The sequence below is a fragment of the Scyliorhinus canicula genome, chromosome 22 (genome assembly GCF_902713615.1).
Source record: "Scyliorhinus canicula chromosome 22, sScyCan1.1, whole genome shotgun sequence".
Classification (NCBI taxonomy): Eukaryota; Metazoa; Chordata; class Chondrichthyes; order Carcharhiniformes; family Scyliorhinidae; genus Scyliorhinus; species Scyliorhinus canicula.
In genome coordinates, this window is record NC_052167.1 from 24609035 (window position 1) to 24623246 (window position 14212).

At 50.9% G+C, this 14212-nt stretch overlaps 1 protein-coding gene across 2 annotated transcripts in view; it reads left to right on the plus strand.

Annotated features, from left to right (window-relative positions):
* march8 (membrane-associated ring finger (C3HC4) 8) overlaps window positions 1-9233 on the plus strand; it is a 46836-nt gene extending 37603 nt beyond the window's left edge. For both annotated transcript variants that reach the window (XM_038782914.1, XM_038782915.1), the window contains exon 7: window positions 7816-9233. In XM_038782914.1, the coding sequence (XP_038638842.1) occupies window positions 7816-8120 (305 nt within the window). In that variant the 3' untranslated portion in view covers window positions 8121-9233. The remainder of the gene's footprint in view (window positions 1-7815) is intronic.
* The last annotated feature ends 4979 nt before the right edge of the window (window positions 9234-14212 follow it).

The following is a 14212-nucleotide window of genomic DNA, read 5'->3' on the forward strand; positions in this document are numbered from 1 at the left end:
AAGTGGAGGAGAATTGCAACTGGGGTACAGTAGAACTGTTGGGGAGCATTTAAACTAATGTGGCAGGGGGATGGGAACGGATGCAGGAAGTGGGAAGGCAGTAAAACAGGGACAGAAACAAAAGGAAGTAAGGGGAAAAGTGCAAGGCAGAGAATACATAGTCAAAAATCAAAAAGGGCGACAGTACAAGGTACAGTGACTGAGGGGAGCTCAGTGAATAGGCCCAGTAATACTAAAAGCAATAAAACTGGAGATGTTAAGATTCAAAACAGAGGTAAAAAAACCAACATGAGTGTACTTTACCTGAATGCTCGTAGTATTCGGAATAAAGTAAATGAGTTGATGGCACAAATCATCGTGAATGACTATGATTTAGTGGCCATTACTAAAACATGGTTAAAGGATGGTCACGACTGGGAGTTAAATATCCAAGGGTATCAAACTATTCGGAAGGACAGAGTGGATGGTAAGGGAGGTGGTGTTGCTCTGTTATTTAAGGATGACATCCGGGCAATAGTAAGGGATGACATCGGTGCTATGGAGGATAAGGTTGAATCCATTTGGGTGGAAATCCGGAATAATAAGGCAAAAAAGTAGCTGATAGGAGTAATCTATCGACCACCAAATAGTAACGTTATGGTGGGGCAGGCAATAAACAAAGAAATAACTGATGCATGTAGAAATGGTACAGCAGTTATCATGGGGGATTTAAATCTACATGTCGATTGGTTTAACCAGGTCGGTCAAGGCAACCTTGAGGAGATAGGGGCAGCAGGGTAGCATGGTGGTTAGCATAAATGCTTCACAGCTCCAGGGTCCCAGGTTTGATTCCCGGCTGGGTCACTGTCTGTGTGGAGTCTGCACGTCCTCCCCCTGTGTGCGTGGGTTTCCTCCGGGTGCTCTGGTTTCCTCCCACAGTCCAAAGATGTGCGGGTTAGGTGGATTGGCCATGCTAAATTGCCCGTAGTGTCCTAAAAAGTAAGGTTAAGGGGTGTTGTTGGGTTACGGGTATAGGGTGGATACGTGGGTTTGAGTAGGGTGATCATTGCTCGGCACAACATCGAGGGCCGAAGGGCCTGTTCTGTGCTGTACTGTTCTATGTTCTATGTTCTATGAGAGTGTACAGGATGTAGCCGCGATAGTTTCCTAGAACAGTATGTAATGGAACCTACAAGGGAACAAGCGGTCCTAGATCTGGTCCTGTGTAATGAGACAGGATTGATTCATGATCTCATAGTTAGGGATCCTCTCGGAAGGAGCGATCACAATATGGTGGAATTTAATATACAGATGGAGGGTGAGAAAGTAAAATCAAATACTAGTGTTTTGTGTTTAAACAAAGGAGATTACAATGGGATGAGAGAAGAACTAGCTAAGGTAGACTGGGAGCAAAGACTTTATGGTGAAACAGTTGAGGAACAGTGGAGAACCTTCCAAGTGATTTTTCACAGTGCTCAGCAAAGGTTTATACCAACAAAAAGGAAGGACGGTATGAAGAGGGAAAATTGACCGTGGATATCTAAGGAAATAAGGGAGAGTATCAAATTGAAGGAAAAAGCATACAAAGTGGCAAAGATTTGTGGGAGACTAGAGGACTGGGAAATCTTTAGGGGGCAACAGAAAGCTACTAAAAAAGCTATAAAGAAGAGTAAGATTGAGTATGAGAGTAAAATTGCTCAGAATATAAAAACAGACAGTAACATTTTTTACAAATATATAAAACAAAAAAGAGTGGCTCAGGTAAATATTGGTCCTTTAGAGGATGAGAAGGGAGTTTTAATAATGGCAGATGAGGAAATGGCTGAGGAACTGAACAGGTTTTTTGGGTCGGTCTTCACAGTGGAAGACACAAATAACATGCCAGTGCCTGATAGAAATGAGGCTATGACAGGTGAGGATCTTGAGATGATTGTTATCACTAAGGAGGGAGTGATGGGCAAGCTAATGAGGCTAAAGGTATACAAGTCTCCTGGCCCTGATGGAATGCATCCCAGAGTGCTAAAAGAGATGGCTTGGGAAATTGCAGATGCACTAGTGATGATTTACCAAAATTCTCTAGACTCTGGGGTGGTCCTGGTGGATTGGAAATTAGCAAACGTGACACCACAGTTTAAAAAAGGAGGTAGGCAGAGAGCAGGAAATTATAGACCAGTGAGCTTAACTTCGGTAGTAGGGAAGATGCTGGAATCTATCATCAAGCAAGAAATAGCGAGGCAACTGGATGGAAATTGTCCCATTGGGCAGACGCAGCATGGGTTCATAAAGGGCAGGTCATGCCTAACTAATTTAGTGGAATTTTTTGAGGACATTACCAGTGCAGTAGATAACGGGGAGCCAATGGATGTGGTATATCTGAATTTGTAGAAAGCCTTTGACAAGGTGCCACACAAAAGGTTGCTGCATAAGATAAAGATGCATGGCATTAAGGGTAAACTAGTAGCATTGATAGAGGATTGGCTAATTAATAGAAAGCAAAGAGTGGGGATTAATGGTTGGCAATCAGTAGCTAGTGGTGTCCCTCAGGGATCCGTGTTGGGCCCACAATTGTTCACAATTTACATAGATGATTTGGAGTTGGGGACCAAGGGCAATGTGTCCAAGTTTGCACATGGCACTAAGATGAGTGGTAAAGTGAAAAGTGCAGAGGATACTGGAAGTCTGCAGAGGGATTTGGATAGGTTAAGTGAATGGGCTAGGGTCTGGCAGATGGAATACAATGTTGACAAATGTGAGATTATCCATTTTGGTAGGAATAACAGCAAATGGGATTATTATTTAAACGATAAAATATTAAAGCATGCCGCTGTGCAGAGAGACCTGGGTGTGCTAGTGCATGAGTCACAGAAAGTTGGTTTACAGGTGCAACAGGTGATTAAGAAGGCAAATGGAATTTTGTCCTTCATTGCTAGAGGGATGGAGTTTAAGACTAGGGAGGTTATGTTGCAATTGTATAAGGTGTTAGTGAGGCCACACCTGGAGTATTGTGTTCAGTTTTGGTCTCCTTACTTGAGAAACTTAGTACTGGCACTGGAGGGTGTGCAGAGGAGATTCACTAGGTTAATCCCAGAGCTGAAGGGGTTGGATTATGAGGAGAGGTTGAGTAGACTGGGACTGTACTCGTTGGAATTTAGAAGGATGAGGGGGGATCTTATAGAAACATTTAAAATTATGAAGGGAATAGATAGGATAGATGCGGGCAGGTTGTTTCCACTGGCGGGTGAAAGCAGAACTAGGCGGCATAGCCTCAAAATAAGGGGAAGTAGATTTAGGACTGAGTTTAGGAGGAACTTCTTCACCCAAAGGGTTGTGAATCTATGGAATTCTTTGCCCAGTGAATCAGTTGAGGCTCCTGCATTAAATGTTTTTAAGGTAGAGATAGATAGTTTTTTGAAGAATAAAGGGATTAAGGGTTATGGTGTTCGGGCCGGAAAGTGGAGCTGAGTCCACAAAAGATCAGCCATGATCTCAATGAATGGCAGAGCAGGCTCGAGGGGCCAGGTGGCCTACTCCTGCTCCTAGTTCTTATGTTCTTATGTTCTTAGTACTGGTGGGGATGGGTCTGTCACTGTATAACACTGGGGTACAGTACTGGTGGGGACGGGTCTGTCACTGTATAACACTGGGGTACAGTACTGGTGGGGAATGGGTCTGTCACTGTATAACACTGGGGTACAGTACTGGTGGGGAGGGGTCTGTCACTGTATAACACCGGGGTACAGTACTGGTGGGGACGGGTCTGTCACTGTATAACACTGGGGTACAGTACTGGTGGGGAATGGGTCTGCCACTGTATAACACTGGGGTACAGTACTGGTGGGGACGGGTCTGTCACTGTATAACATTGGGGTACAGTTCTGGTGGGGACGGGTCTGTCACTGTATAACATTGGGTTACAGTACTAGTGGGGACAGGTCTGTCACTGTACAACACTGGGATACAGTACTGGTGGGGGCGGGTCTGTCGCTGTATAACATTGGGTTACAGTACTAGTGGGGACAGGTCTGTCACTGTATAACACTGGGGTACAGTACTGGTGGGGACAGGTCTGTCACTGTATAACACTGGGGCACTGTACTGGTGAGGTGGGTCTGTCACTGTATAACATTGGGTTACAGTACTGGTGGGGAATGTGTCTGTCACTGTATAACACTAGGGTACAGTACTGGTGGGGTCGGGTCTGTCACTGTATAACACTGGGATATAGTCTGGTGGGGTCATGTATGTCACTGTATAACACTGGGGTACAGTACTGGTGGGGACAGGTCTGTCACTGTATAACACTGGGGTACAGTACTGGTGGGGACAGGTCTGTCACTGTATAACACTGGGGTACAGTACTGGTGGGGATGGGTCTATCACTGTATAACACTGGGGTACAGTACTGGTGGGGATGGGTCTGTCACTGTATAACACTGGGGTACAGTACTGGTGGGGATGGGTCTGTCACTGTATAACACTGGGGTACAGTACTGGTGGGGACAGGTCTGTCACTGTATAACACTGGGGCACTGTACTGGTGAGGTGGGTCTGTCACTGTATAACATTGGGTTACAGTACTGGTGGGGAATGTGTCTGTCACTGTATAACACTAGGGTACAGTACTGGTGGGGTCGGGTCTGTCACTGTATAACACTGGGATATAGTCTGGTGGGGTCATGTATGTCACTGTATAACACTGGGGTACAGTACTGGTGGGGACAGGTCTGTCACTGTATAACACTGGGGTACAGTACTGGTGGGGAGGAGTCTGTCACTGTATAACACTGGGATACAGTACTGGTGGGGACGGGTCTGTCGCTGTATAACACTGGGGTACAGTACTGGTGGGGACGGGTCTGTCACTGTATAACACTGGGGTACAGTACTGGTGGGGGCGGGTCTGTCGCTGTATAACACTGGGGTACAGTACTGCTGGGGACGGGTCTGTCCATGTACAACACTGGGATATAGTCTGGTGGGGTCATGTCTGTCACTGTATAACACTGGGGTACAGTACTGATGGGGAGGGGTCTGTCACTGTATAACACTGAGGTACAGTACTGGTGGAGATGGGTATGTCACTGTATAACACTGGGGTACAGTACTGGTGGGGATGGGTCTGTCACTGTATAACACTGGGGTACAGTACTGGTGGGGACAGGTCTGTCACTGTATAACACTGGGGTACAGTACTGGTGGGGACGGGTCTGTCCCTGTATAACACTGGGGTACAGTACTGGTGGGGAGGGGTCTGTCCCTGTCTAACACTCTAACTTTGACCATAGGGGTAGACAAATAGGCAGGGGGAGAGAGGGAGGGGTGATCATGGGCTGAGTCGCTGAGAGCTGGGCATAGAACCTACAGTGCAGTGGGAGGCCATTGGGCCCATCGAGTCTGCACCAACCCACTTAAACCCTCACTTCCACCCTATCTCCGTAACTCAATAATCCTTCTTAACCTTTTTAGACACTAAGGGCAATTTATCGCGGCCAATCCACCTAACCTGCACATCTTTGGATTGTGGGAGGAAACCGGAGCACCCGGAGGAAACCCACGCAGACACGGGGAGAACGTGCAGACACCGCACAGACAGTGACCCAGCGGGGAATCGAACCTGGGACCCTGGCGCTGTGAAGCCACAATGCTAACCACTGTGCTACCGTGCTAACCTTGGCAACTTGCTATTGATAATGGGCTGGAATAAAAACCCGAATTGGATGGGTGTAGGTTTCAGAAGAAGACCGAAATGTGCCTTTGCTCAGAACCTACATAGAAACATAGAAAAATACAGCACAGAACAGGCCATTCGGCCCACGATGTTGTGCTGAACCTTTGTCCTAGATTACAGGAGTCCATGATTATGGGTATTCAGTCCGAGTAGGGAGCTGGCCTCCGGATTGTCTCCAAATATATGGCTCTCAGTGCCAGCTGGGACAGGGGGGTATTAGTGGGAGTCAAAGAGGGTAACATGGGAGTTGGGAAATTGGATATGACAGTGCCAAAAGCACAGCTATGACCTCAGAGTCGGGGCCTCGGAGTCCGGGCCTTGGAGTCGGGGTCTCGGGCCCGGGGCCTCGGAGTCGGGGCCTCGGAGTCGGGGCCTCGGAGTCGGGGCCTCGGAGTCGGGGCCTCGGAGTCGGGGCCTCGGAGTCGGGGCCTCGGAGTCGGGGCCTCGGAGTCGGGGCCTGGGAGTCGGGGCCTGGGAGTCGGGGCCTCGGAGTCGGGGCCTCGGAATCGGGGCCTCGGAGTCGGGGCCTCGGAGTCGGGGCCTCGGAGTCGGGGCCTCGGAGTCGGGGCCTCGGAGTCGGGGCCTCGGAGTCGGGGCCTCGGAGTCGGGGCCTCGGAGTCGGGGCCTCGGAGTCGGGGCCTCGGAGTCGGGGCCTCGGAGTCGGGGCCTCGGAGTCGGGGCCTCGGAGCCGGGGTCTCGGAGCCGGGGTCTCGGAGCCGGGGTCTCGGACTCGGGGCCTTGGAGTCGGGGCCTCGGAGCCGGGTCTTTGGAATCGGGGCCTCGGAGCCGGGGTCTCTGAGCCGGGGCCTTGGAGCCGGGGTATAGGGCCCGGGGCCTCGGACTCGGGGCCTCGGAGCCAGGGCCTCGGAGCCAGGGGCCTCTGAGACAGGGTCTCGGAGCCGGGGCCTCGGAGCCGTGGCCTCGGAGTCGGGGCCTCGGAGTCGGGGGCCTCGGAGTCGGGGCCTCGGAGCCGTGGCCTCGGAGTCGGGGCCTCGGAGTCGGGGCCTCGGAGCCGTGGCCTCGGAGTCGGGGCCTCGGAGCCGTGGCCTCGGAGTCGGGGCCTCGGAGCCGTGGCCTCGGAGTCGGGGCCTCGGACTCGGGGCCTCGGAGCCGTGGCCTCGGAGTCGGGGCCTCGGAGTCGGGGCCTCGGAGTCGGGGCCTCGGAGTCGGGGCCTCGGAGTCGGGGCCTCGGAGTCGGGGCCTCGGAGTCGGGGCCTCGGAGTCGGGGCCTCGGAGTCGGGGCCTCGGAGCCGGGGCCTCGGAGTCGGGGCCTCGGAGTCGGGGCCTCGGAGCCGGGGCCTCGGAGCCGGGGCCTCGGAGCCGGGGCCTGGGAGTCGGGGCCTCGGAGCCGGGCCTCGGAGTCGGGGCCTCGGAGACGGGGTCTCGGACTCGGGGCCTCGGAGTCGGGGCCTTGGAGACGGGGCCTCGGAGACGGGGCCTCGGAGCCGGGGCCTCGGAGCCGGGGCCTCGGAGTCGGGGCCTCGGAGTCGGGGCCTCGGAGTCGGGGCCTCGGAGTCGGGGCCTCGGAGTCGGGGCCTCGGAGTCGGGGCCTCGGAGTCGGGGCCTCGGAGTCGGGGCCTCGGAGTCGGGGCCTCGGAGTCGGGGCCTCGGAGCCGGGGCCTCGGAGCCGGGACCTCGGAGCCGGGGCCTCGGAGTCGGGGCCTCGGAGTCGGGGCCTCGGAGTCGGGGCCTCGGAGCCGGAGTCTCGGGAGACGGGGCCTCGGAGCCGGAGTCTCGGGAGACGGGGCCTTTGAACCGGGGTCTCGGGCCCAGGGCCTTGGAGCCAGGGGCCTCTGAGCCATGGGCCTCGGAGGCGGAGCCTCGGAGACGGGGTCTCGAAGCCGGGGCCTTGGAGCCAGGGCAGGGCCTCGGGCCCGGGGACTTGGAGCCGGGGTCTCGGAGAGTAGGGCCTTATGATTTCAATGTTAGTGCATGAGGCCTGGGATGAGATGTAAGTGAAGAATAACAGAACCACTGAAACATGACACATCATTAGCAATGATTTGATGCCCCCCCCCCTCCCCCCCACCCTCCTCAGTTGCTTAGCATCACTAAGAAGCAAAGTGATGATTGGGTATTAATAAAGTATCTCTAATCTGTCTCTGCAGGTATTTTAGAGTGGCCATTTTGGACTAAGTTGGTGGTCGTGGCAATTGGATTCACTGGGGGACTTGTGTTCATGTATGTACAGTGCAAAGTGTACGTGCAGCTGTGGAAGAGGCTGAAGGCGTACAACAGAGTCATTTACGTTCAGAACTGCCCAGAGACTAGCAGGAAATGCGTGGCGGAGAAGCCGCCGATGACAGAGCAGAACCTGGAGAATAAGGAGGCGCCGTCGGTTCAGCGGCTGGGGATTGACTCGCTGCACTGCACCGAGCCGGAGGATTGCAGTGTTGGGATACTGAATGTCTAGAGTTTACACTACATGGACTCACTACTACGCGGGGGCAATTTTAACCAAAGGTGCCCAGTAGAAAACTGTTGGGACCACGTGGAACCCTGGTTTAACAGCCGGGGCCCAGTTTTAATCATCTTTTGAGAGTAAAGAACATTGCGCAGGCAACATATATCGTTCCATCTGAACTTGAGGATGTTCATCCTGAAGAATGAGGTTAAAATTGACCTTCTCTCTCTCTCTCTCTCTCTCTCTTTCTCTCTCTCTCTGACTCTCTTACGAAAACACCCAGTTTTAGTAGTGAAACAGCACTTTTGACAGCTTTTCTTTTTTGTTTCAAAGTTTGTGTTCTGTGATGGTAGCAGATCTGTTTAGGTGTAAATTTGACTGTATGAAAATATGCTGTCCCAATACTTTTAGTTCACACTTTTTCCCTTTTTCAATTGAAAGAAAAAAGGGGTTTTCGAAGAAAGTTGCAATATCTTTGGACCAGGAGAAAGTTAAACCGCAAATCAGTCAGGATTTGTTATTTTTCAATTAATATTTTTATTTCCAGAGGGTCCTTGTCAAAGATTTCACCAAGATAGCCTCACTGGCTACATCTCAAAGTGCAATTATTCCCTGTTTTGTTTTTATGTTTGTTTTATTCCCCCTCCCCCCGATGTTTCCATTTTTTTTTTTTAGAAACCAGCTCGTTTTATTTTCTTCCCTTTATGTTTATGGGTAATTATTTATTGGAAAATAAATGTATAAAAACGCTGCACTTGGAAAGCCTGAGAACGGAATCTTTCCTTTTTATATGGAGGTTTGTTATTTAGTCGTTGCTTAAGCAGCAGAGATGGGGGAAACAATTACTACGTCTATAAGTTATTAATATAAATTTTAAAATATCATTTATTTCTATTTGTTTATAAATGTAACAACTTTTTGATCTAAAGTTTCTAAATTTGTATTCTCGCTCACCGCCGATCTCTGAAATCGAGGGCACGGCCATTTACCATTGACCTTTGAACCCGAGAGGCCCAGCATCCTTTGGGCTAGGCCGTGCATTCGAAATGGCCCCGCTATCGCGCCAGGCCCACGTTGCTCTGGCGACTTGAAGCCAAACTCCATTTTGTTACCGGGGGGGGGGGGGGGGGGGGGGGGGGCACCTGGAATTACGAGCGGTCGTGTGTTTGTGGGGTTTCGTTTTTGTGTGGGATCGAGTTCCGCGGCCCTCTCTGTGTTACCATGGCGACCGCAAATCGACGGCCTTGTTAGCTGGCGAAGCCGTTTTCGTGCCAGCCCGGAAATTCAATCAAGCCGTCCTTTGGAAAGAAAATTGTCCGTTTGAGCGGCGCAGAGATAACCCGCCCTTGTCACGGGAGAGAAGATTCGCTGGAAGATTCGTTCTTGGCATTTTGGCTGAGCCACCAAACGACTGCCCCGTCCCAAATATCATGAGCCTGTACTTGGTTCTTTTTTTGAAAGAAATAAATTAAGTTAAATTTGAGACTCCTTTTCGAACGGATACTCATGGCTTTCTTCAAGGAATGGTCAGTGCCACTTTGGGATCAGAAAATCCACTTAGTTAATTAGTTGAGTGAAAGGAATCTCTTGGTACAGTCACTCGTACTATAATTAAAATGTATAGTTTTGTATTCCATTGTCTTTTTTTCACAGTACAGTATTAAATGTATAGTCGACTGCATTGTTGCATAGTTTCCCAATAAACTTTGACCTTTGTTGTACGCGTGTGAATAACCGGAGGTCTTGGATGGGAATAACGAGGGGCTGACTTCACGGTTTGGATTGGATTAGATTGGTTATTGTCACGTGTACCGAGGTGTAGGGAAAAGTATTGTTCTGCTTGCAGCTCAAACAGATCGTTCCGTACGTGAAAAGAAAATACATAATAGGGCAAACATAAAATGCAAGGCACGCGACTGTAGATATTCCCGACATATCCGCTTCCTGCTGCAAGTCGGCGATGGGAAGATGGTTTCCTGGGCCCTATCCCCTCTCCATCGAGTCCAAGGGTCCTGAGGATATTGCTAGCCTGCAGCGACACCCCGGGCTGGGTTCTCCGCACCCCGACACCAAAATCGCACCCGGCGCCGGGGCGGAGAATCCACTTACGCACATGGAATCGGGACCGGTGACGGGTCCCCGATTCTCTGGGCCCCGAAAAGCACGCCAGGCCGCGTATCTGCTACCTGTGGCCAGTGCTGGAGGCCGGCCCCGCCATTCTCCGCCCCCCCCCCCCCCCCCCCCCCCCCGCGACCGGCCGAAGTCACGACGGCGTGGATCAAACATGGTCCTGCCATTCAGAACGCTCCGCGGCCGCCATGGTTGGGGGCTGGACCTGTTGTGTTTTGCTTCTTCCTGTAGCATAAGCTGATTCCTTGATGTATGCTGTGACAAAGGAAGGTTCAGACTTGGACATAGGTCTAACACATATATTGAACAGTTAACAATTCTCCAACTTGAGTTCGACTCTCCTGCTAATCTTGCTATAGTAACTCAGTCTAACTAACCAGTCTGCTCTAAGCCACGTGGTGGGTGTGATGCTTCTGATCTGCCCCTGTCCTCTCTAAGTGTCGCCTGGGGAAAGAGAAAGAGCACGTGTGCCCTGTCCTTATATATGGGTTGTGTAAATGCCCCCTTGTGGTAGTGTCACCTCTGGGTGTGCCTTGACTGCCCATTGGTTGTGTCCTATTCTCTGTGTTCATTAGCTGTATGTCTGCATGCCATGGTGTCTCTGGTGCTCTGGACTTTGTAAGGCTGGCAGGGCTGGGTTTGCAGCTTTTTGTCCCAGAGCCTAAGTCGATGCCAGGTGATACGTTTGGTTTTATTCCTTAAGAATTTGCAGTGGTTGAATACAACTGAGCGTCTTGCTCGGCCATTTCATTTAAGAGTCAACCACATTGCTGTGGGTCTGGAGTCACATGTAGGTCAGGCTGGGTAAGGACGGCAGATTTCCTTCTCTGAAGGGGCGTTAGTTAACCAGGTGGGTTTTTTTTTACACGACAATCGATTTGTGGTCATCATTCGATTTTTTTATATCCATATTTTTTAAACATTGAATTCGAATTTCACCATCTGTCCTGGTGGGATTTGAACCAGGTTCCCCAGACCATTCTCCTGGGTTACTCGTCCTGTGACCAATGCTACGTGACTGCCTCCCCTTGTGGGCGAGCAATTTCCCTTCAAAAGGCGCAACTTGTCAGAGAAAGCAACACGTGAAGGGTAAATGTATTTAATTAAAGAATCAAAAGCTCTCAACTTGAAAGCACATACATAGTCGTTAATCACAGCCGCGGGCCACAGCGACAGAGACAGTCACTCAGAATGGAAACGCATTGTTGCTCTGGCGTAGCGACATTGTTGGTTCACTTTTTTGCTTTATCAAATCACAGTTTGTTCTGGGTTTCGGAGCGTGTGGCAACGAGGGAGTTTTGTTACATTCGTGGAGAAGTTCTGAAGCTCCTGTTCTGAGCTTTTAAACCCCCGGCGATTTGGTGATATATGCTCAGGGAGATCAGCATTTCAGGCGCCAGTCAAAGGGCTTCCTCAGTTTTGCACGATGGGGGGGAAATTCTTACCCCAGTTCTCAGGACTGCTGAGACACCCCTTGGCATAGTGGCTTACGAACCAAGGGTCTGAGGGAGCCCGTCAAGGGGTCTTTTAATCAGCGCCTACAGCGAGGCCGTTTGAAAGAATGCCACAGATCCCCATCTGGTCTGTAAGGAGGTGTGTGTGTGTGTGGGGGGGGGGTCAACAGAATGATCTGCTTGACTAGCAAATTGTGACAGAAGTGTTGGAAGATTTCTACATGGTTCGAAGTTGGGGCTGGTTTAGCACACTGGGCTAAATCGCTGGCTTTTAAAGCAGGCCAGCAGCTCGGTTCAATTCCTGTACCAGCCTCCCCGAACAGGCGCCGGAATGTGGCGACTAGGGGATTTTCACAGTAACTTCACTTGAAGCCTACTCGTGACAACAAGCGATTTTTCATTTCATTTTCATTTTCAGTTGTTCTTCCTGTGGATTGGCAAATGTGGTCCTTCGCCCATCTCGGTTGCCAATGGAAACGGGGAACTAACAAGGGACATAGACTGGATGGACCAGGAGAGGAGCATGGTCTAAGTCAACCAGCTGTGATCTTATTGATTGGCGGAGCAGACTCGAGGGGCCGAGTGGCCTACTCCTGCTCCTAATCCGTCTGTCTGCACGTTTCGATTTTTGTTTTGCCGGTGATGAAGATTAATTACGCCCCGTTCAAATTTAGTTCTTGTTGACTTCACCAGATCTTTAATTGCTGACCGGATAGGTGTCCACACCTGGAGCGAACCCGGTGAAGCATTGAACACATCAGGGCGGACAATTCAGAACTCGCACACAGATGAGCAAAATACTGCGGAGTCTGGAATTTGAAACAAGAGCAGAGGATACCAGGGGTGGGGGGGGGGGGGGGGGGGGGGGTGGTGGTGGGGTGGGGGGGGGGGGGGGTGGTGGGGGTGGGGGGGGGGGGGAGAGACTCAGTAAGTAGGGAGAAAGCAGAGTTAATGTTTCGAGTCCTTTTGGCCCTTCATCAGAACTTTTAAAAAATAAATTTAGAGTACCCAATTCATTTTTTCTAATTAAGGGGCAATTTAGTGAGGCCAATCCACCTACCCTGCACATCTTTGGGTTGTGGGGGCGAAACCCACGCAGACACGGGGAGAATGTGCAAAATCCACACGGACCCAGGGACCCAGAGCCGGGATCGAACCTGGGACCTCGGCGCCCTGAGGCAGCTTCATCGGAACCGAAGAGAGGGCGAGAGCAGAATTCATGGTGCCCTTGCCCTTCGTCCTGTCATGACCAAAGTTGACTCACGAACGGGAGATTCGGGGGGGGGGGGGGGGGTAAAAAGTCAATGGAAGGACATGTTGATGGGGCGAGATGGATGGGCGAATAACCGTGGGGAGCGTGAATGTCTGCTCGTTAGAACAAAGAGCCAGTCTCTCGGCAGCAAGCAGAGAGATCTGAGCATCATTGGTTCCAAACCAATTAGCAGATGCGTCAGTATATATGATAAGCTGGCTGTGCAGATAATACAGGTCAATAATCATTCAGATATGGATTGAGGATAATGAACACAAACTGTTAAAAGAAGACTTGTTAGCTGTTTGCCAAGCATGGTGTTCAGTTAATGATTGATTGTTTTGCAACATTATGAAAGTAGAGAGATATATCGGCGACGGTGGGTATGATACACGCGCGCGTTCTCTGGAACCATCAGCGAGCTTTGCCTCCATCAGTTGATGGTTCCCGCGCCCCCGCTTAGAATCCGGGCAATGGTATTATCGGGGACCATGATTTTCTGTGCCCTTTCTGAGCTTCCGCCTTCAAACACAAGCTGCACTTCTGCAGGAGCCTCTTGAGCTTTGGAGATTTCGCTGCAAGAGAAACAAGACAGAGAGGGGTCAGGAAAGAAGTGTCGCCCTCCGCAAGCTTTGGAGGCTGAAGAATCTAACGCGGGACAAATGAAAATGATTTGAGTGGACTTTGAGTTCTTCTAAGCGGCCTCGAAACTGTTATTATCTGTTTCAATCTGCTCTTCCCCCCCCCACCCCCCCATGGCTCTCTGTGACTGTGTGGCTCTCTATGGCTCTAATTGGCTCGCTGTCACTCTCTGAGGATATATGTGACTTTCTCTGGCGCTATGTGGCTCTCTGTGACTCTACTTCAATCTCTGTGGCTACCTGTTACTCTCGTTGACTCTCTGTGATTCTCTGTCACTGTCTGCGAGTGTCCGTCCCTCTATGTCACTATCTCTAGATCACTATGTCACTATATCAGGGGTTAGGGCAGCACAGTGGCACAGTGGGTTAGCCCTACTGCCTCACGGCGCCGAGGTCCCAGGTTCGATCCCGGCTCTGGGTCACTGTCCGTGTGGAGTTTGCACATTCTCCCTGTGGGTTTCGCCCCCACAACCCAAAGATGTGCAGGCTAGGTAGATTGGCCACGCTAAACTGTCCCTTAATTGGGGACTCTAAATTAAAAAAAAAAAAAATTAAACTATATCAGGGGCTGGTTTAGCTCACTTGGCTAAATCGCTGGCTTTTAAAGCAGACCAAGGCAGGCCA